General features: G+C 42.9%; 2 protein-coding genes across 4 annotated transcripts; one reads left to right on the top strand and one right to left on the bottom strand.

Moving 5' to 3' along the window:
- Nucleotides 1-3,503: 3,503 nt before the first annotated feature.
- Nucleotides 3,504-9,849, bottom strand: LOC134466365 (cytochrome c oxidase assembly factor 1 homolog). Of its 2 annotated transcripts, XM_063220257.1 has the most exons (6): nt 9,781-9,849; nt 9,575-9,641; nt 9,145-9,331; nt 7,695-7,846; nt 6,658-6,734; nt 3,504-4,126 (listed from the first exon to the last, which is right to left on the bottom strand). In XM_063220257.1, the coding sequence occupies exons 3-6, from the start codon at nt 9,233-9,235 to the stop codon at nt 4,033-4,035; spliced, it is 414 nt and encodes a 137-aa protein (XP_063076327.1). In that variant the 5' UTR covers nt 9,236-9,331; nt 9,575-9,641; nt 9,781-9,849; the 3' UTR covers nt 3,504-4,032. The 2 variants fall into 2 exon arrangements, with proteins under 2 accessions (XP_063076327.1, XP_063076326.1); XM_063220256.1 differs by lacking the exon at nt 9,781-9,849 and having other exon boundaries at nt 9,575-9,774.
- A 605-nt stretch (nt 9,850-10,454) lies between these two features.
- On the top strand, nt 10,455-17,158 carry blvra (biliverdin reductase A). Of its 2 annotated transcripts, none has more exons than XM_063220255.1 (7): nt 10,455-10,570; nt 12,139-12,267; nt 13,566-13,685; nt 14,808-14,905; nt 15,110-15,217; nt 16,003-16,171; nt 16,826-17,158. In XM_063220255.1, exons 2-7 carry the CDS (start codon nt 12,149-12,151, stop codon nt 17,082-17,084), a joined length of 873 nt encoding a protein of 290 aa, XP_063076325.1. In that variant the 5' UTR covers nt 10,455-10,570; nt 12,139-12,148; the 3' UTR covers nt 17,085-17,158. The 2 variants fall into 2 exon arrangements, with proteins under 2 accessions (XP_063076325.1, XP_063076324.1); XM_063220254.1 differs by having other exon boundaries at nt 12,136-12,267.
- Nucleotides 17,159-21,525: the final 4,367 nt, after the last annotated feature.

Genomic DNA, 21,525 nt, shown 5'->3' with positions numbered 1-21,525 from the left:
ACTTTGTAATGCAACGTTGTTTTTCACTTCTGCGTTCATTTACAAGAATATCAACACAGATTTTAACAGTGGGATTATTTCATTCATATTTCATCTTATCCTTTTAGAAACTTGCTGTTACCAGAATTGCAATGACCAAGTTATAATAAATTGCTAAAGGCACTGTGTCATGTCATAGTAGTATAGTACTATGGTAGTTACGTCTTTATGCGACCATAACAACTTTCGACCATAACAACTTTCCACTGGTGCAACGACGTGCATAATGGGGCCACATAATCTTAAAATAGTTATTTCCCAAAACGATTTCCTTTCAGATGGCCCATCATTTCTTGTACTGCATTTCGGAGAAATATACAGTAGAAGTAGTAGATGTAATCAAAGAAGTTCTGTATGTCATAGCAAAGTGTGTTATCATGTTAAATATCAATTGCTGGCATTCCGTCTTGATATTACAGATAGTATTATCTAGAGACTGTAGATAAATTACCCCCAATAGAAGGCAGATTAAAATAAAGTTTTTTCTTTCTTTCTTTATAAAACACTCTTGGGGCAGTTCTAGTTAATAAAAAAAGAGGCTTGCCATATAGAGTTAAATAATCCCCGAAATCATCCCAAGGCAAGCACATAACTGTTTTTTCCATCCAGAACAGATATGAGTAATCTGCAAGTAGGACTTAAGAAGAAGGAAGCATTCTCTGTAAAGTACTGGGCAAAAGTGTTTCAATAGAGGGCTAGGTAGAGATAATAATAAATAAATGCAACAAAATATTCACTATATTATATTACACAGGATCTCAGGAGTCTATCAAAAGTTCAGCAGCTCACAGTGTCAAAGTATTTTACCCAGGCTCAATCATTATAACGTAATCATTCAGATATTCAGGCCCAGGGTAAAGGCAGTGAAGGCACTCAAGTGTAAGAAACATCCTACACACTCTCCATTCCACTGCTCCACACACTGTCCATTCCAGGAACAAGTTTGGTACTATTAAAATTAGGTATTAACCTCTTATTGCAGATGGGCCTGTCGACGGGCCTATTCACCCTACACTCCAACACTCAACTACATCATAGCAACATTGCCATGACAATGCCAGGAGTCTTAGGTAACTGATTAAGACTTGGTCATTACAGTTTTGGTGACAATATTGAGGTTATAACAGAGGCTCTGCATTAAGGGGTTAAGCATATTAACGTTACTTGCTGATGGAATTGACAGTGTGTGGGATCTTTGTCACACGTGAAAAGCAACCTCAGTGGGATATATCCTGCTACATGCACCTGTCCAACTACAGAGAAGTGCAAAAGCTTCATCTTCTGACCTGTAAGCACACTGACAGGAACTATCAAACAAAGCCTTTTGATGCCATCTGCTGGCGAAAGAGTGGTGGTGACATAAAAAGGTTCTCTGTGTGTCAGTGGGTGGATTTTAGCCTGTGTTATAAGTTTGTCAATGAAGGTGTATTTGTGTTTATGTCTGAATATGTGCATATGTGTGCCTGTCTAGTGTATGTGTCTGGATGTGGTTGTGTGTGTGTGTGTGTGTGTGTGTGTGTGTGTGTGTGTGTGTGTGTGTGTGTGTGTGTGTGTGTGTGTGTGTGTGTGTGTGTGTGTGTGTGTGTGTGTGTGTGTGGTTGTGCACGTTTGCGTGTGCGTGTGTCGTGGTACTGATGAGGCATATCCTGCATGGCGTTGCTTTTCGCCATAGCAACTAGGTACTCCATACCTTGACACTCAAAATACGGACCACATGAACCGCACAAATACAGTCACTGTATAATACACAAGCTAGCCCACTTATTCTTCCTGTTCAGTAAAACAGTGGTCGTCCATTGTCAAAACAGGACCTATTTCACGCTTGCATTCAAAAACATTTTTTAAAAAAGGATTATGTGTGTGTTAAAGAGTTGAGAAATGTAGGCTGATGAAAAAAGGACATCAATGACAAATTCTCTGAAAAAATCACTGACAAGTATTGAGCAAGAACAGGATATTCTACTATGGCGTAAAAATGGAAATTTCTTTCCACAATGTGCAGCTGTGGGTTATCGGAAGGTCAGGTACTGTATATCATAACGACATGATCCATATCCCAACCACTTGACTATTATTTTGGTGTGAGTGTGTTGTTCATTGATTGACTTAATAGATAAATAACACAGTTTTGTCTTTCGTGTTTGCTCAGTTTGATTTCTAACTAATTAAATAAAAAACAGAGGTTACACTGCCTTTTTAATGTGCAGTGTGTGTGGTTTGCAAAAAAAAAAAAAACCTTTTATTCTCAATTTCTATTTTTTAGGTAAAACTTTCAACCCAAATCTTTTATTGGATTTGTTGAGCTAAAATAGATAGGCATAAACTACTGCTGTGGTGAGTCCACTCTGAAATTCTAAAGTAGCCAACAGTTGACACCACAAGTACCAAAAATTGTGTGTAAACAAGTGAGAAAAACAGTACACAGCAGAACTGATTATTTGACTTTCAAATTTCTTCCGAGACTTGTAAGTCTTCATGTTTCCATGGGGTTACAATCAGGGCTTTGAACCGTTATTTTTTCCCAAGCGTTCCGTTCCGAACAGAAACGGAATTATAACGTTTCCGGTTATGCGTTCCACCAATAAATTGACGTTCCCGAACCGGTTAGAACAGAAAAATACTGTTCCCGGAACGGTTAATTTCGTTCCTGTCAGCTGATTACTCCCATAGGCCTAACTGACGTTAATTAACCAAGAAAGACGGAAGTGCAAATGAGTCAGCCTACATTCCAAACTGTTTATTCAAGCAGATGAAAAGAATATCCTCCACAATTTTGTCATTTAGGGACGACCTAAGAAGAGAAGCGGAGAATAAACCTCAATGATGAAAATGCACACTCCACGTTGACTTGTGTCACGGGGAGTGCTATGATGGACATTGTGAGTTTGTGCATATTTAAAGCGGCCATGGATGCCCAATAACGTCGAACATATGTTGGTGCGCTTTACACGCGCTTCTCTGCAATGTCTTACAATGATGCAATGGAAACTTTGCCCTTTTGTATGACAGTGGTTTCTCTTATTTAAGATGTGGAGTGGAGACTTTGTAGTCCACAGCTCTTTCTCCATTCATTCAGAGAATGTCTGATGTCACACAGGACGTGAACCTCAGCCATCATGGTAACATGCGCAGGAAAATAATTACTTTTTTTGTTTGTTTGAGGAACGGTATTAACCGGTATTAACCGGTTACCATTATTTTTAAATAAGTGTTCCTGTTCCAGAACATAAAAAATAATAACGTTTCCGTTTTCGTTTCTGTTCTCTGTAAAATACAAAAAGTTCCCGGTTTTCGTTTTCGTTCCTTGAACCGGTTCAAAGCCCTGGTTACAATCATATTATCAAAATTCATCAAAGAATGAACTCTGACTTGTGTTTGCCCTCTTTGTATGTGTTGTAGGCAGGTTAAAGCTGTTCAATTTACCCTGTGTTAACGAAGCAAGACACAAGATGCTGGGCAAGACCTCACAATCAATGTTTTTAATGAAGAACACCGTCTCAACTGAGACATTTCTGCAATACTTCCTTACAATAACTCAGCAACAATATTTTAGCACTCAACAAGTCCCTGTGTTACTTTATAGATGTATAGTATTTAAATCCCACGCCACAACAGAACAATCAGAACTTTCTGATTGACCAAGTCCCAGTCATAATCATGCAGAGTATCTTGGAGACGAGGATTATTGGCATTGATGAAAGGGCTTGTTGTCAGTGGTGGATTTGTCTGGCTTCTGCCTCTGAAGACAGTATTGCTTTCCAGCTCCATTGAAAATGTTCAGGTGTGAAGTGATAGGCATGGTGGTCACTGCTGTGTGTGTGTGTGTGTGTGTGTGTGTGTGTGTGTGTGTGTGTGTGTGTGTGTGTGTGTGTGTGTGTGTGCGTGTGCGTGTGCGTGTGCGTGTGTGTGTGGTGGTCATCACTGCTGGATATTATGTCAGGGTAGTACAGTAGTTTTGAAGAGGACACTAGCAGTCAGGGAAGCGAAGCAGTATCATGGCAGCACGGGTAGCTGGGTAGGCTCGGGTGTGTAGACATCGATACGCTCCCCTTCCCTCAGCTGTAGAACAACCTCCTGCAGATGCCACCTAGTGGGGAAGCGGAGAAGCAGTATGAAACATTACGAAACAATAATATACTGTCGGCTTGCTACCAAAACCGCCTAAGTCCGATTTTGGGGTTTTCGGCAAACAAGGAAAAACTAAATTTCCTAGGGGGCGCCAAACACCAGTGGCGGTTCTAGGTTATCTGACACCCTGGGCAAGAGCAATTGTGAGTCCCCCCTAATAATTTTGGTCAAAAGAAGATTTTTGCAGAACTCTACTCCCCTACCACTTCTGCATCGCCCTGTCATCATGTCTGTCATTGGTCCATTACAAACAGTACCTGTCAAAGATGTTAATTTATTTTCTTTATTTATTTTGAGTGAAGCTGCTAGTCAAACATGAAACGCCTTTTAAGGAAAACAAAACACTTTAAAATAAATTATTTGATACAGCACAACAAGAACAATGCACTGCACATTATTTTGATAGTTATACTATTCTTTTTATTTTTATTCCAAACTTGAAACCTGGAAAAGGTGCATGACTGAAATATTTTTGTAGACCTTGCAATAGTCTAGCATGCTGGTAAATCTCATGGCTACCATCAGATTTTCATAGTTTTCTTTTACTTTTTACTACTTTCAGTCATGTTAGTTTTCAATGTTAACATTATTTACATTCTCATCTCAAGTAAAGCACCTTGTGATATTGTCATTGTGCTAGAGCAATTACCATAATGGTAACACATTCATTGCTCATGGCAGGACAGATCCAGATTGTAGTGACACACAGATAAAGTATTGCGGTAGCGTCAAATCTCCATGTTGAGGGTCCATCAGTCATGGTGGAGGATGAAGGGGCGGGGCACTTCTTTGGTCCTTGTACCTCCTCACGAATTGTCTCCTCCTTGTTTATCATCATTGGTTAACTTCTGCTCTTCTCCATGCTCATAGAACTGCCCCATCCCCCCAACCTTGGCCATGACAGAGATAACCTGGTCATAGAACTGTGCCCCGCCCACTTCAACACCATGACCGTGGCTTTCAGAACATGGTATAGAACCACTACTGGATTCTTTACAATTTCAAGTTTGACATACCACTGAGTGTAACATAGAGCAATGTACAAGTGCCATTAATCCATAGGCATTAAATGTTTACAGTATGAGATGTCACATAAATGCATAAAATATTGTCAAAGGAAGTTATAAACTACAGTAGCTGTTCACAAATCTCTGACTACATCAAATAAAGCACCTGATTAATAATTGTTCAATTTGTTTCGTATAGCTTAAATTTAAGGCTACAACCATTGTGGGACAAAAAGAAAATCGGATGTCTAAGGATGAAGTTTTGACACATGGCCATTGTCTTTGAAGAAAGAGAGAGAAAAAAACTCATGTAAGATACTTCTTCTTGCCCATGTCAAGTTGCTTGCATCAAAAATGGCTAAGTCAAGTTACCCAAGTCATTCACATTGGCATAACAAATGTGCACAGGGCCCCAGGATGAATAGATAGGGCCCCCATACCACCTGCCAAGATCATAATAGGGCCCCTACCCCTGCCACCTGCAGGAGGGCCCTAGGCCTACAGGCAAATGCCCTCCTTGTCCTCCCTATAGCTACGTCCCTGGTCATTTATTTTCTCATAGGCAGTGTGTGACTTTATACATACAGATTTTTGACTCTGGTGACTGTTGTGATTGATCAATGACCCTGCCGGAAAGGCAGGGTGATGCAGCTGTGATAGGGGAGTAAGTTTATGCAAAAATCTAATTTTGACCATTCGGACTTAAGCGGTTTTGGTAGCAAGCCGACGATACATAACATTACATGCGCTTATGCTTTCATTTGATCCTTCAATTACATTATTACATTACAGTTATAATACAACACAATTCAATATGTATATAGAGCACAGTATCACAACTATGAAGTTGACTTAATCAATCTTCAATCTTAATTGATACAAGCAAGATTTTTCTTGATCAGACAATGAGATACTGGTTATCTAGGTGGAGCAGTGGCATAAAAAGTAAAAGTAGAAGTCAAAAACCCTGCCACAGATTCCCTCCAACACAGGTTTGACCTCTCCAAGTAACTGGCTGTGAAGTGACTCAATATCAGAACAAGAAAATGTCTGTAAAATGCTTGTATTGGCAAGTGCTTAAAATGTCTAAAAATTCTAATTCTGCGATTCTAGTAAGTAACTGGAGGACTTTTGCGTGCAATTAAGATTGACTTGACTGACTGGACGTTTTACTTGAAAGTAGACACAAAATAAGCTTGCTGAAACATGTGGGTCCATCAGTTGTGCGGTGTTGACGTCAGGTGGATAGACAGCTGACATTGCTGTTGGACAACAGCTAGAATTGATATTTCTTGTAAAGCACATCATTCTACACATGTTCATATGCATAGTTTCGATGCCCTTCGTGACAATCCACAATGTACTGTAAATAGCCACGAAAATAAAGAGAATGCATTAAATGAGAAGGTGTGTTCCATACTTTTGTCCTATACTGTACAGGGCTTTACAAGGATGACAGTTAGATTGCAAGGCAGACTCTGACCTGTTCTTGAAAGTATCTCTGACAGACGTAGCGAAGAGGTAGCCTCCGGTTTTGGATCCCGTCACAGGAATCTTTATCTGGAACAGCGAATAACATTCAGATGTTATTATTAATACTAGTACAATGGATATCATCACATTCATCAACCATGACCATTGTTGCGTTAGCATATTAAAAAGCACAGTCAGTCAATATATAGCTTATTTAATGTGTGTAAATATTATGTGAAATTCCGTTTTCATCAGCAGTAAATAATACGGGCCCTCTGCACAGATAGAAATGGAATACCAGGGGCTGGTTTACTGGGTTAGTGTAACAAATACCAGATAGCACAGCCTGGTGTGGGACACTACTATATGCTGAAAAAAATAAGGCATCCTCCTCCATCCTCCTGTTGTTCACTGTCTGGTGTGTCACAGGGGAGGACTGAGTTCTAAATCAGAAGGAGAGTCACACAGCATCCTTACGTACATGTCTAGTCGAGCTTGTCAGTAATCGAGCGAAGCATGGAACAGGATTTTTTTTAAAGTGAGATCCATGTATACATGCAGGGCAGTTGGCAGCTTTCTCCAGGGGCTGGGGAAAATCATCTGAAAGGGATCCTTCCTCAATGCATATAAAATGTAATAGGGACCCATTCTGGGCCCACCCCCAATTTGCCTGGGCCCCAGAGAAACAATTGACCCGTTTGTCCCCCATGTTGGCAAGCCTGTATACACATTACATTACATTACATTACATTACATTATTACATTACATTACATTACATTACTTTGCTGTATACACATGCAAAGAAATATCAAAATATTGAATGAGGTACGTTCGTCTCCTGCCTGAGGACGCCAACACTAGTGTAACGAAGGCCAACTAGCCTGTGCCTCCCATACCCTAACTGATTCGTTGACTAGGAGGTGGCGAGTTCAAGACCCGAGGGGCGGACTGCGCAGGAACACCTCTGTCACACTAAGAGACATCAAAATATTGAACGAGGTACGTCTGACTCCTAGCTGAGGAAGACCCCTATGACTAGCACTGACCTGTGCCCTTTTGTGGTCCATGCGGTTGTATCTGTCGGACAGGTGCAGGTTGTGGACCTTCAGTGGCGGGGCCCCCAGGCTGGCCATGGCTGTGGAGTGGCCCTCCAGCTGCTGCAAGGCCATACGGTAGTACTCTGCCTGAGAGAAGTTCTCTGAAAATAACAGTACATGCCCACACATACATTAGTGTGTGTGTGTGTGTGTGTGTGTGTGTGTGTGTGTGTGTGTGTGTGTGTGTGTGTGTGTGTGTGTGTGTGTGTGTGTGTGTGTGTGTGTGTAGAGTTGTATACAGTAAAAGTAGAAGTACTCTTACAGATGAAACTACTTCTCGGGGAAAATCAACTGTATGCTTCGTGGTGCCGCTACGAGATAGCCTCATTTTTCGTAGTTGGGCAACGCGCGCTGTCGTCGAGAGTAGGTGAGAGAGAGGGCGAGAGAGAGCGAGTGAGAGAGAGAGTGAGAGAGAGAGACCACCCGAGCAGCGTGCATTCCGGGAGGGGACCGCTGCTGTCGTTGTGTCAGCTTCATGCCATGTCTCCCTTCCTCCAACATTGTCCCTAACCTTAACCCTAAACCTAACCCTAACCCTAACCTTAACCGTAAATCACTTGTTTGAAATGTTTGATTACCGTCGTTTCCAGTTAGCCTTCACTCACGCTCGATTGCTGACGTCTGTCCGCATTATTCTTCCCCCCAGAACCAAACTACCCCAATTGCCAGTTCCCCCTTTCGTCACCTAACCACGAGAAACGAGGCTATTCGTAATGGCACCACGAGGCTTGAAGTTGATTTTTTCTGTTTTTCTCGTAAAGACTTCACGAATGGCCTGAGTTACAGTTGGGTCAAAGACGTGCAAAATGGCATTGTCATTCAGTGTAATGGATACCTTCTGCTGACTGTAACTGTAAAAAAAACGTGATTTTTAAATTGTTTCAAGTGAATGGATGACAGCCCAGGCTTTCACGAATTCACTGGGAAAAATAAAATAAAAAGAGTCATGTTTTTTACAGTTACAGTCAGCAGAAGGTATCAGTTACACTGAATGACAATTTCATTTTGCACGTCTTTGACCCAGTTGGTGAACGACGACACTAGCAGTATGATGTTGTAATTTCATTTGTAAGAGTACTTCTACTTTGTGCTCGTGTGTGTGTGTGTGTGTGTGTGTGTGTGTGTGTGTGTGTGTGTGTGTGTGTGTGTGTGTGTGTGTGTGTGTGTGTGTGTGTGTCAATTCGATTACATGCATTCTGAGCTTCCTTTTCCATATCTCATCTCGTACTGAAGCCCATTTGGTTGGTAGCCTGACACATATAAAAGGCCAGCCTATACAGACAGTTTCTTCTCACTTTGAGGAAGGAAGCTTTTGGCTTGTCACCATAGTTGTTCTCTGTAGATGTACATCACTGGAGGCATACAACTGCTTTACAGGCAGGCCCCTAGTTCTACTTACTCTGCATCAAATAGTACATCATCCCGCAGCCGCCACCAGTCAGCACGGTCATGAATATGGCCATCTGGTGCAGGGCGCCGGACCTCCCCATGCTGGCGGATCTAGAGACCGTTCACCGACACTTTGATTTAACTGCCTTGGGTCAGACCAAGACGACACGCAACTAGAATCTTTCCAAAAAAAGAATCTGCGAAAACATTCAGATTGAGAGATTCAGAAAGAGGACAACAAGGCACAAGGAAGTCAGGGCAAGACGGGCTACAACTTCGGCACTGGTCCGATCGTGATGCCTCGCTTTGGTGGCATGTCAAATATTATAGTTCAGTTGAATAGCGACAGCGTTATATTTATCAAGTTGACATTTGAGTACATCAGAATATTGGCAACTTCAGCTATCGCATGCAGTAAACAAGGCTACATACACACTGACCTATGCTTCTGTGACACTTGGGGTTACACGGTCTGTTGTCATTTCCATCTCGGGCGCAGCCATTTTGCTTTGGAATGAATGAAAGGAAACATTTTGGAATATCTTACTAAAATATTTGAGCATGGGTTCTTGAACGCATTCTTACACAGTTACTATGGTTAAGTAATTTAGCACACAACCTTGTGCTTGCTAGTCTACAGCCATACCTGCAGGAGCAGACGGTCACGTGACAATGACAATGAACGCGTCACTCCCCAGCTTTTCAGAACGAGCCAGCCTCTACGGAGCCCGCAACGCAACAGACGGGAAACTTTTTTCCAGCGGATCATTCTTCATTATTATTTCAATTCTGCCTCTGCCAGGGCCAACCAGTTTGTTTACTATCCTGGTCTGGGCATAATACTTTGGTGGAGTGCAATGCAAGAGTGTAATGTAAAGGATTCCTCGATTTTGTCTATGTGTTTATAATTAAGTAGTAGACAACAATCTCCCACTCCCCCTATTGTCTGATTGTGGACAAGTTTTAACAAATGTAACAAATAAAATGTATGCATTGGGAAGCACTCAGAGGTATCACAGCAGGAAGAATGGGGTATATAAGCCTTTATTAACTGTGGCTACTCATATTGGAGATTAAAATGCCAATGTTTCGACCACAATGGTTCTGCCTTAGGGCAAAGCAAGACGGCTGTACCAGATCTTCATCATTTTCCTAATGTGTATTTCTCTACATTTGCTAATACTTAATGTGATTGTGTAATTACACAACCCAGGTCATGAAAACCATTGCCAGATTTTTGTCTAGTCTTTGTCTTTCTTTTGGCCATCGTGGGGCGCCGTAGTGCCCATGTGAGAGTTATGAAAGTTGCGGCTAGGTTACTCAACTGCGAGTGTTGGTAGAGCTCTATTGAAAGCCCATTCTGCTGACAGAGGACCGCCGGTTTCGCGCACACACATAGAGAGTTGTCGACAGCTCATTTACACTTCAGGGGAAAGGTATGTAGTGAAATATACTATGCATATGGAAAGCACAAACTGTACATTTCGTCTGGTCATTGATATAGTGTGTGATCTATGGGGACACGAGCCAGCTAACCGGCTAATTAACGTTATCTGCACAGGGGTAGAACAGCACCAGACTACGTAGAACTAGATGTGTTATTCTGTGGTAATGTAATGTAAGAAATATAGGCTATGTTACGATTTCTATGCGGCCGCTGCAGCAGGTGTTGATGCTTACGCCAGCCATTGAAATCGAGCGCTCCTGTCTTAAAAAGCTGCGCCTGTCGCTGTCAGCCCATTGAGAGTAAATAGAAGTCAGCCGGTGTGGTGGATGCGTCTCACTAACATTAAACTCCATTCAATTTTTAGAGGCGTGGGCATCTGTTATAATTTAAACAGGAAGATAAAACAGGAATTATTTGAGGTTGATTCACACTATGCGTTATTATTCCAGAGCAGTTTTCCTCCCCTTTCAGTTTTTTTTGTATCCAGTTTTGTAACCAGTTCATGCAAGGTCACGGCCGGAGGACCAGATGCTGGCAGGGTATTCCATCCTGACCTATTGTCACCATCAAACGAACAATAGTGTATAGTAGGCTACGGCGCATGGAATTTGGTTTGGAGGAAAAAGTGCGCCCTTGTTTTTTTAACGATACATCGTGCTGTTATGAAAGATAAACCTTATCAGTAGCTCCCACTCGCTGTGTTATGTGATGATGTGATGGTTGTAAGGATGCTTGTATTTGCTAAACTGCATTAGTTATTTTTAAAGTCCCATGACAGTACGTATGCGACTTATTACAGATTGCAAATTTAGTTACACATTACAGACAATTACTAAGTCATAGTCAGCCTTGTTTTTGTCGTTTGATGATGCTTATAAAATATAATGCCCAAGGCTGGATGACTTACTGTACTGTACCAAAGAGGAAAGGAAGGAAGCAGGGACGGAGTTATAGGGAGGGCAAGCAGAGCATTTGGCCTGGGGCCCAGGGCCCTTCCGTAATGGTGGTGGGAGCCCTATTGTGACCTTGGGGGGGCCCTGTAAATGTCTTGCCCTGGGGCCCAGTGTGCAATTGTTCCGACACGGGAAGGAAGCTTGTCGCTGTGCTCTTTGTAAGATATACTGACGTAAAGAATTCTGCTACCGCACCCCACTTTTTTCTGTAAGAGTTGAAAATAAACTAAATAACAAATTACGATACATGTCAGATTTGTTTTATACATTACTTTGCAGCAGTGCATAGTCATTGGTCATCATATTCATTTTTGATGACCTTTGTCAAACCTCCAGAACATTTTCATTCAATTTCGGTTATGCAACGAGATAATTCCCGCTGCAATAAGATCCAAGTAAAAGTTATAATCGGTGTGCTTTTTTGTTGTAGTTTGATTGCTGTTGTTGCCAATGTCATTCTACCTGTGTGTGTGTATGTGTGTGTGTTAATGTGTGTGTGTGTGTGTGTGTGTGTGTGTGTGTGTGTGTGTGTGTGTGTGTGTGTGTGTGTGTGTGTGTGTGTGTGTGTGTGTGTTTGTGTGTCATGCCATGTCATGTCCAGCAGGGCAGGTGAGATGTTTGGCGTGGTGATCGTGGGCATTGGGATAGCGGGCCGGGTGAGGATCAGGGACCTCCTGGCCCCTCTGCCCTCCAGCGCCGCAGAGAAGCTGAGTGTCAAGGGGTTCGTCTCCAGGTACAGTCAAAGTGTACTCTTAAAGGAACAGTTGCTAATACGTATGTAGTTAAGCCCTGGTAAAATATGAGAATACATAAGATTTTTTTCTCTTATGTGTTTGCATTGCCTAGTCTAGCAGTATATCTACATTAAGCGTAGGGCTCAGATCCCTCCGATATAGGTGGTGGGGGCCCTATTGTGACCTTTGTAGACTTTATGGGGGGCCCTATCAGGGTTTTGCCCTCGGGCCCGGTGTGCAGTTGTTCTGCCAATGGTGTGAATAAAGGACTCTACGATCTTCCGCTACAACTCTCTCATCTCTATTTGTCTTGTCTCGCTGAATCATACCACTCTTCAGGGTGAGAACCTGTGTACTAGACAAAGAAAGAAATCCATCACATTGACTCCATGGCAGACACCAATGTGCAATTTAAAGTGAACATACAGTAAGCTGTCATGTCGCACTGCTCTGTACTGCATCGGTCCATGATACACTGTCCCCTTTCTGGCCAGATATTAGTTCCCAGAGCCTAGTCACACTGATCAAGAGGGAAATTTGGGAGTACCTATGGAAGTGTAAGGCCTAGGGTATGTGTAAGGAGGGGTGTGTCATTGTTCATCATTCACATTGACATTGCTTCATCACCAAAGAAAACGTGTGGTTTGCATAATGAGAAGAACCATTGGGTATTTTCAGTACCCAAAATGGTTTGTGAACACGGCTGCGTCGTGGGAACCATCACCAGCATGGTTCTCAAAAACCCTTATAGATGTGACTCCAGGCTTTCCCTTAGACTGAACTCTGATCTGAACCTAGTATGGTGTCAATGAACCCAGATCTCCCCCTTCTTTACATATTGTCCTGTTTGCCTATAGAAGGTTATTGCACTTTTCAACTCTAGGATATCCTGAGCTCAGCTGTTGGTCTTGCCAGGGCTCGCTGTAAAATCTGCTGAAGTCATATGAAAAGAGAGGGGGGGTGTCAGCAGTGATGCTGCTTTGGCCCTTAACCGCTTTGAAACATGATGAGTGAAAAAAAAAAATAGCGTCCGAAATGAATTTTTCCATGTTACCAGATGCTGTTTTTTTTTAAATTGCTGGTCTTTTGGTAGTATAAGAAATAATTGTATGTGTGTGTCTGTGTGCGTTCGTGTGCATGTGTGTGTGTGTGTGCGTGCGTGTGCGTGAGTGTGTGTGTGTGTGTGTGTGTGTGTGTGTGCGTGCGTGCGTGCGTGCGTGTGTACATGCGTGTGTGTGTGTGCGCGTGAGTGCGTGTGCATGCGTGTGTGTGTGTGTGTTTGTGTGTGTGTGTGTAGGAGGTCGTTGGGAGAGGAGCAGGGAGTGCCACAGGTGCCCCTGGAGGAGGCGCTACAGAGGGAGGACATCCAGGTGGCCATGATCTGCACTGAGAACTCCAGTCATGAGGAACACATCAGGCACGGCACACTACTCATATCTCCCTCCCTCTCTCCATTTCCCTCTCTCTCTCTCTCTCTATCTCTATCTCACCCCAGTTCTCTCATTTCCAGTCACCTTCCCTGTCTTTCTCTCTTTCTATCTGTCTGCCTTAATCTCTCTGCTTCTCTCCCTGCCTGTCTTTCACTGCTTGTCTCTCTGTCTATCTGTCTCTTGCACTCTCACTCTCTCACTCTCTCTCTCTCTCTCTCTCACTCTCACTCACTCACTCACTCACTCACTCACTCTCTCTCTCTCTCTCTCTCTAATCCCCTTTTCTGAATTACATGAAGGTGCACTATGTAATATTTTCAGTAGTTAGTATTAGTTCATTGCACAGAAAACTCAAGACTTCTGATGAAGAAAACGTTCACTTGGTAAATTAAAAAAAGAAAAACAGGACCAAGTGTGCATATATTAAACTTTGTTTCCATGATTGTGTGACCCTTTTGTCCTGCACCTGCGTTTTGGATGTGTGCTGCACCTCTACCTTACATGATTGTATGTGCTGTCACATTGGCCACATGGACATTTAATTCAGAATTTACTCACTTTAATTCTGAATAAAGCTTGATTCCGCTTTGAAAACGTCATGTAAACACTTCTTTATTTGGAATTAAATGAAAGATGAAAGGAAACTCGACGGAACTATTTAATTCGGAATTAATAATTCCGAATTAAAATCATCATGTAAACGTAGCAATTCTTGGGTTGCAGTTGACGTCATAGTGCTGCCCCCTGGTGGTGATTTACTGCTGCTGGTGGACAACCCCTGGCTTGGAGCCATTGAAAACCATTCAAAAGTACATTTTTTCGATCTGCCACAGAATATTTTTAATTAAACCTACAGACACAGACACTCTTGTTTAAAAGCTGAGAACCTCAGCTTTCCATAACTGAAAACGGTATCCGAAGGTAGCCTACTTTGGGGTTAGAATAATTAAAAATATTCTGTGGCAGATCGAAGAAATTTACTTTTGAATGGTTGTCAATGGCTCCAAGCCCAGGTAGTCCACCATTTCAAATTTGCGCGCTCCCGTGATGGGGGATTCTGACGTAACTGCAACCCAAGAATTGTGTCATTGTGTCCTGTTGTAATGCAGGAGGTGTCTGGAGGCAGGGAAGCATGTGTGTGTGGAGTACCCCATGACCCTGAATTATCAAGCCGCAGCTGCACTCCACGACCTCGCACAACAGAAAGGTCAGTCTGGGCTACTTCGGATTGTGTTTGTCAAGGTAACGATTCTTGACTGTCAAACTATTAACATTTTAATGATCAAAGTAAATAAAATGTGTTTATGTTAATGGATGCAGTATATGATCTGAGATTCCAGGCCTGACGCAGGGACAAGAAGGCATATACATAATTAAAAAGATGAACTGACTAGTTGATCTGTGATTCCAGGCCTGCTGCTGCATGAGGAGCACATTGAGCTGTTCACTCCTGACTTCAAGCAGCTGAAGAAGGAGGTGGCAGGAAAGACACTGGAGGAGGGTCACCTCCACTTCACTGGTAGGTCACAAGGTCATGATGAGGTCATCAGCAGACTTTTTTTTTAGAAAGTGCGCTCAACTCCCAACTATTTCTTACAAGGTCTTCGGGTGCGCTGAATAAGGCTTAGGCCGAAACGTCTGTCTGTCATGCTAACCCTGGATTAAACTGCAGGAATTACACCAGAGAGGGCGCCTTTTTTTTTTTTTTTTACTAAATGTGAGGTTCAGCAGAGTCATAAGGATGGGCTGCATTTTCTCGAACCAGAAAGTCAAAGAATGCGCGCACATCAGTGGCACAGGTGCTGGACCAAACGTAAGATAACTGAAGAGAAAATAACGGCCCGCAACACTGTTAAATGCTCCCAATTTTTAACATTTAACAGTGTTGCGGACCTTTATTTTCTTTTCTGCATTTCCTCAAAACCATAGTAAACTCCGCCAAGGAGGTTATGTTTTCTGTTGCGTTGGTTTGTTTGTCTGTCTGTCAGCAGGATAACTCAAAAAGTTATGAACATATTTTTGAAATCAAATGTACATTTAAGTATAAAAGCTTGGCATCTGCTCCTATTGTTCTGTATATTTCCTGTGCACTTTGAATCTGCTAGTGTTTTTGACTATGGCTACATCCTCGATTGTAAGTCGCTTTGGTTAAAAGGCGTGTGCCCCCTTATGTGACCTCCTGGCCTTTGCTGTGTTGTGCGTGACTATGAGGGGTTGTTGGCTATGATTATGTCCTCGATTGCAAGTCGCTTTGGTTAAAAAATGAAATTCAATGCAATAAAATGTAATGCTGTGTGTGACCAGGGGGGGCGCTGAAACCAGACACCGGCTTCCCGGCGTTCAGCGGCATCGCGCGGCTCACCTGGCTGGTGGACCTGTTTGGGGAGCTGAGTGTCACGGCGGCATCCATGGAGGAGGACAAGGAGAATAACCACATGAAGATGACCGCACACCTGCAGACACAGCAGCAGAAGTAGGTTTGAAAAAGAATAATAGTTATTGTCATTATATTATAATCTTATTACGGTATATTATATTAACTGCATGAAGATGATGACACACCTGCAGACCCAGCAGAAGTAGTAAGTCGACCAGCTCTGAATGAGCGGAGGGGCAGGGAGGCAAAGACAGTTTAGGATGACGGTGCTAACTTGAAAGAGAGAGGGAGAGAGAGAGAGAGAAATAGTGTGTGTGCCTTTGTGTGTGCGCACTGCCATTTGTCATGGCCAGAAAAATTATATTAGAATGTTATTATGTTGCATTATAATATAGTAATTACAGGCAATTATAATGTAAAAAATAATCACATTAATGTATATATAAACTTTATTACAGGCTCAGGGCCCACATTGGACACATTACAATACACACATCAACAATACAATAAAAATACACATACAATAAAAGGAAGCTAGTGAAGGCATTCATGCCAGTGTTCCCAGATAGTAGACATATATCTTACAGAGCTACGACTTGGATCAACCAATTGAGCGATAAGCTAACTTTTTGCACTATCAAACCTGCTCATGAACTTAAAGGTAAGATTTCTTAACAGTGCCATACAAGTAGTTTGACCAAATTTGCAGAATGGGGACATTCATGGTGTCATTCATTCCCTGAACCACAGGCCCCTCACCTGGATCGAGGAGCGCGGGCCTGGTCTGGCGCGTGGCAAGAGCATCAACTTCCGCTTCGACTCGGGCACCATGACGGAGATGCCGAGCGGCGCCAGGGAGCCCGTGGGCCTCTTCATGCAGGACCTGGTGCAGTTCGCCCGGAAGCTGACGGGCCAGACGACCGCAGAGGAGATGCAGGCGGAGAAGAGGAGGGTGCTGCACTGTCTACAGCTGGCGGAGCGCATGAAGCAGCTCAGCGGCCACCAGTGAGGAGGAGGGGGGAGGAGGAGGCGGTGGCCCAACCAAGCCATGGAGGGGGGAGTGAGGAGTGAGGAGGGGAAGGGGACTAAGGAGGGACTCAGCCAGGCAGCGGAGTAAGGGGGGGGATTTGGAGACCTAGCCAGGCAGCGGTGTAAGGGGGGGGGATTTGGGGACCTAGGCAGGGGGTGGAGGGTGGTTGCAGACTCAGCCAGGCACCGAAGTAAGGGGGGGGCTTTTGGAGACCTAGCCAGGGGGTGGAGGGTGGTTGCAGACCTAGCCCGGATATGGAGTGGGGGGGGGGGGGGGGTACTGTCGACTCAGCTATGCCGCGGAGTGAGGAGAGGGATAGGCACTCAGAGAGGTCACGGAGTGGGGTAAGGTAGAGACTGCCAGGCTGCAGAGGGAAGGAGGTGGAATATGTGTGGTTTTAAAGTCAAAGTACAGGTTGACCTGGGAGCAGGACCAATAAATATCCAGATAAAAAAGAAGAGAAGTCCGCTGCAATCAGGACGTGACACGTCTGAAGAAGGCTTCTACCCGAAATGTCACGGGAAAAAAGATTTTAAAAAAAAATTGGGAGCATGAAATCCTGGTTGTAGCGGACTTCTCTTCTTTTTTATTGAAATTCAAAGTAGACATCAGAAGGCATGAGGTGACCACCTGCCGTCCTCCCCTCCTCCTTCACCACAGCCTCATGGGTGTAGACTGTAGAGTGAAGACCTCACCATGCTACAGTAGCTTGATGTTGGACTGAGGAAACACGTCCAGCAGAGTGTGGAGTGTTTCTTTCTTATTTCTTTTTGTCCGTCTCTCCCTATGAGGCCTCAGAGATGTTTTTGAGGGAAGTAAAGGGGCTGGAACTGTGAAGACTAACTTGACGTTTCAAGGTTAAATGTAATACTTTAATAATAACAATATAACAAACGTTGATGAGTAATTAGATTCGCTTAATATATTCCTAACATTCATTGCACTACTACGTAGAAGGTGCTTGAAGAGAGTGCTTGAAGAGAGTGTGTCTGTTGCTACACTCCCGCTTACTGCTATGTTTACTTTATGCCTTTGATTAGGGCAGTGGTTCCCAACCTTTTTCGTAAGGGACCCATATTTTTACTATTGTAAGCTTTTGTGACCCAACCACGCGATCGCCGGGAAAACTTTCCTGAGAAAACTCATTTTACTTATTTTATTCCTCAATTCGTCTTTGGTCAAATATAGAATAAATGTTTAATGTAGCACTTACTATTTATTAGTTAAATGCATTTATTAAACATGGGCTATATATATTTAAAATGAAACCCCTTAAAATCAAGAGGGCTCCGCGACCCCCTGTGGATCTTTGGCGACCCATAGGTTGGGTCCCGACCCATAGCTTGGGAACCACTGGATTAGGGTGCTAAAAGGGTAGTGGTGTGCATTGGCACTGTCCTCACGATTCGATTCGATTACAATTCGGGAGGTAGTGATTCGATTCTATTCGATTCGATTCAATTCTACAATGCTTTGCAATGCATTACATTTCTACAGAAAGCAAAGCAGATGTTTCATTAGTCATGATGAGGCAATACAAGTAGTCAGATACTGAGCAACAATTTATTGGCTGTTTTCTGTATCAGTCTGTTTTCAATGCTTTGAAGTGCTTTTATTTAATTTAACATTCATTTGCTCCCGAAATATCCACGGAAGTAATTGAAACTTAAAAAAATTGCTGCATCGATTCTGGAACTTGTCGCATACAATTGGATCGGCCATGCCCCGCATTGCATTGCATCGCCGAATCGATTATTGTTGACACCACTATAAAAGGGTGCTTTGCCGTTCAGATGTGAGAAAACATGCCTGCCGCTTCTACCTGCATATACAGTATACAGTACATCAGGGGTGGGAAACCTTTTTCATTCGAGGCCACTCCAAATTTTGTAAAGTCCTCCAAGGGCCGTACTAAGAACACAAAACAGGATTTGCCCCTGCACCTAAGGCCTATATTGAAGGCAGCCACCTTTACAACAGTTCCCACCTTCAGGTCCCCTGAAAATACAAGTCAATTGTACTGCAAATGTAATTTCTAACATTTCTCAACAAAACATTTGATTAATTTTATGTGAAACTGCATAACGTCATTAACATTAGGTCGGGGGCTGAATAAGACGGCTCTCAACACGTAGCCTGATTATCATCGATGTTCAAATCTCCTCGAGACTTGGTCTGACCAAGAGCATAACAATTAACATTTGCTTACCGACAAAGTGAGAGGACTTGCATTGCTCTTGACCTGACTAGTTGCAACGCTGAAAGTGTTGCGTCACAAGGAGGGCACAGCCTGGCTAAGGTTCCCCACCCCTGCAGTACATAGTATTTCAATCTGCCTCCAAAAACAGAAGGATCATTGATATTCCTTCCAGTGATGAGCACTATATTTATTCCCCCAGTGACCCAGAGGTCTCTGGTTGTACAGAATGTGCCATAAGGACACTTATGTTGTATATCTGGCTTATTGATGTGTTTTTTTATGAAATATCTGTCTGTACCATAGAGGCTACTTATAGCATGAGCATATTATGGTTAAAGGTGAAAGTAGGCTACATAAAGTGGAAGGATATTTGGGATCAATCCATGCATATTTTACCTAGATAAAGAATTAAAGGTGCCTACAGTGCAGATTTGTACCAGAAAAAATACATACATCTTTGACAATTGACAATGGCATGACTATTGGACTAAAATAAGCACATCACCTCATTTGGATATTAGCGGATATCTGTCATACTGGTTAAAGGATCTTGGTGTACTTACTAATGATTTCAGAGGGAAGATACTGCAGTCTTTTGTCCATCTATTTTTCAAAAACTTGAGAAAGGCCATACTGGCCGAAACGTCGTTTGTTCAATAAAATTGGATGGACAGGAGTGTGCGGTATCTTCCTCTCTGAAGTACCTGCTACCGGTTACATGGTGCTATTCCGACATTGATGTCTATTGGCACGTTTCCCTCCACCTGTGGTTTGTGCTACGTTGCTCAGCTTTTATCAGTTAAGGGAGAGTGCATGCAGTTACCTTAACCCTAACCCTACCGCGTGTCTGATGTCGGAATAGCGGTACCGCTGCCTGCCCCTCAAAACTTCTGGTGTGGGTTGGCTTTCTCCTTATTGATGCCAATAAAATGAGTATGGGGGACTATGTAGAGACTAGAGATTAAATGCCATTAGTCTGGACAACGTTAATGCTACACATATCTGAGTGACTGAAGCAGCTCGGAATTTTATTGTTGTTGACAGGTCAACCCCCCACCCCAATTCCGGGGCAGTGTTTTCATTTATTTGTCTCTTTTTTAACACAAGCATAAATTATAAGGGAGTGTAGAATTGTTTTAATATATCCATTGCACTCCGGTTTACTCTTGTCTTTGTTCTGCAGCAAATCCAGCTGGGTGTACATTTTGTATCTATACTAATAAATTATTGTGCCTGCAGTACAATGTTGGGGTTTCTTGTGATTTTGTCAAACTGTTATTATTCTGAAAGATCTAGGGAGTACAGTTTGTGGTTTTCTATATGCCTCCCCATCATGGGAATTCACAGACTAGTTTTATACTCTGCGGCACACACAAACACACACACACACGACAGGATTAAGATGGCCAGGGGCCCCTAGGCTAGAGGTTGCGATGGGTGGGGAGGTTGCCCCCCGTAGAAAAAGAAATCATTACAAAATTACATGAACAGTGTTATAATTCTGAGCTAAAAAGGAAGTCTGCCAAGTGCCAACTATAGAGAGGGGTATTAACAAGAGATTACTTTTTTAACACTGCATCCTGCAATTCAGCAAATTGGTCCTCATCCCTTTGACTAGTCAGGGGGCCCCTGGCTGGTGTGGGCCCCTAGGCTGCAACCATGCAAGCCTGTGCAATAATCCAGCCCTGTGCGCGCACGCACACGCACACACACACACTAGGGCTGTGCAATATATCATATTTATATTGTGATATCAATGTTGCTGTCAAACAATATCAAATTTCATAATATCGATTCGAAACAATATTTTTGTAATTTGTCTATTCTGCCAAAATGTAGGTTACGCTAAGCACGATGCGTTCCCCTCCACTTGAGCCATTGCGAGCACAAAGCAGACTTGCTACCCAACATTCATGCAGAACACCACTGTGTGTTTCTCTATGGCCCTCCACTCCAACTGCTGAAGGTAGGGAAGATTGTGAATTGTTTAGCACAATTAATTTGTCTTTAAAATAAATATTGTCTAAAAATATCCTGATATCAATATTGACTGAAATAATCGTGATATTGATTTTTCTCATAATCGAGCAGCCCTAACACACACACACACACACACACACACACAATATGGTGTGGTTATCACTTTCTCATGGTGGACCTATCAAACCTGGCTAGTAAAACTGGGACCATAAAAACAAATTGTGTGTATGGTGAGCGAGA

The sequence above is a fragment of the Engraulis encrasicolus genome, chromosome 16 (genome assembly GCF_034702125.1).
Source record: "Engraulis encrasicolus isolate BLACKSEA-1 chromosome 16, IST_EnEncr_1.0, whole genome shotgun sequence".
Taxonomy (NCBI): Eukaryota; Metazoa; Chordata; class Actinopteri; order Clupeiformes; family Engraulidae; genus Engraulis; species Engraulis encrasicolus.
The sequence above is the reverse complement of the archived record's forward strand: the minus strand, read 5'-3'. Positions and strand labels throughout refer to the sequence as shown.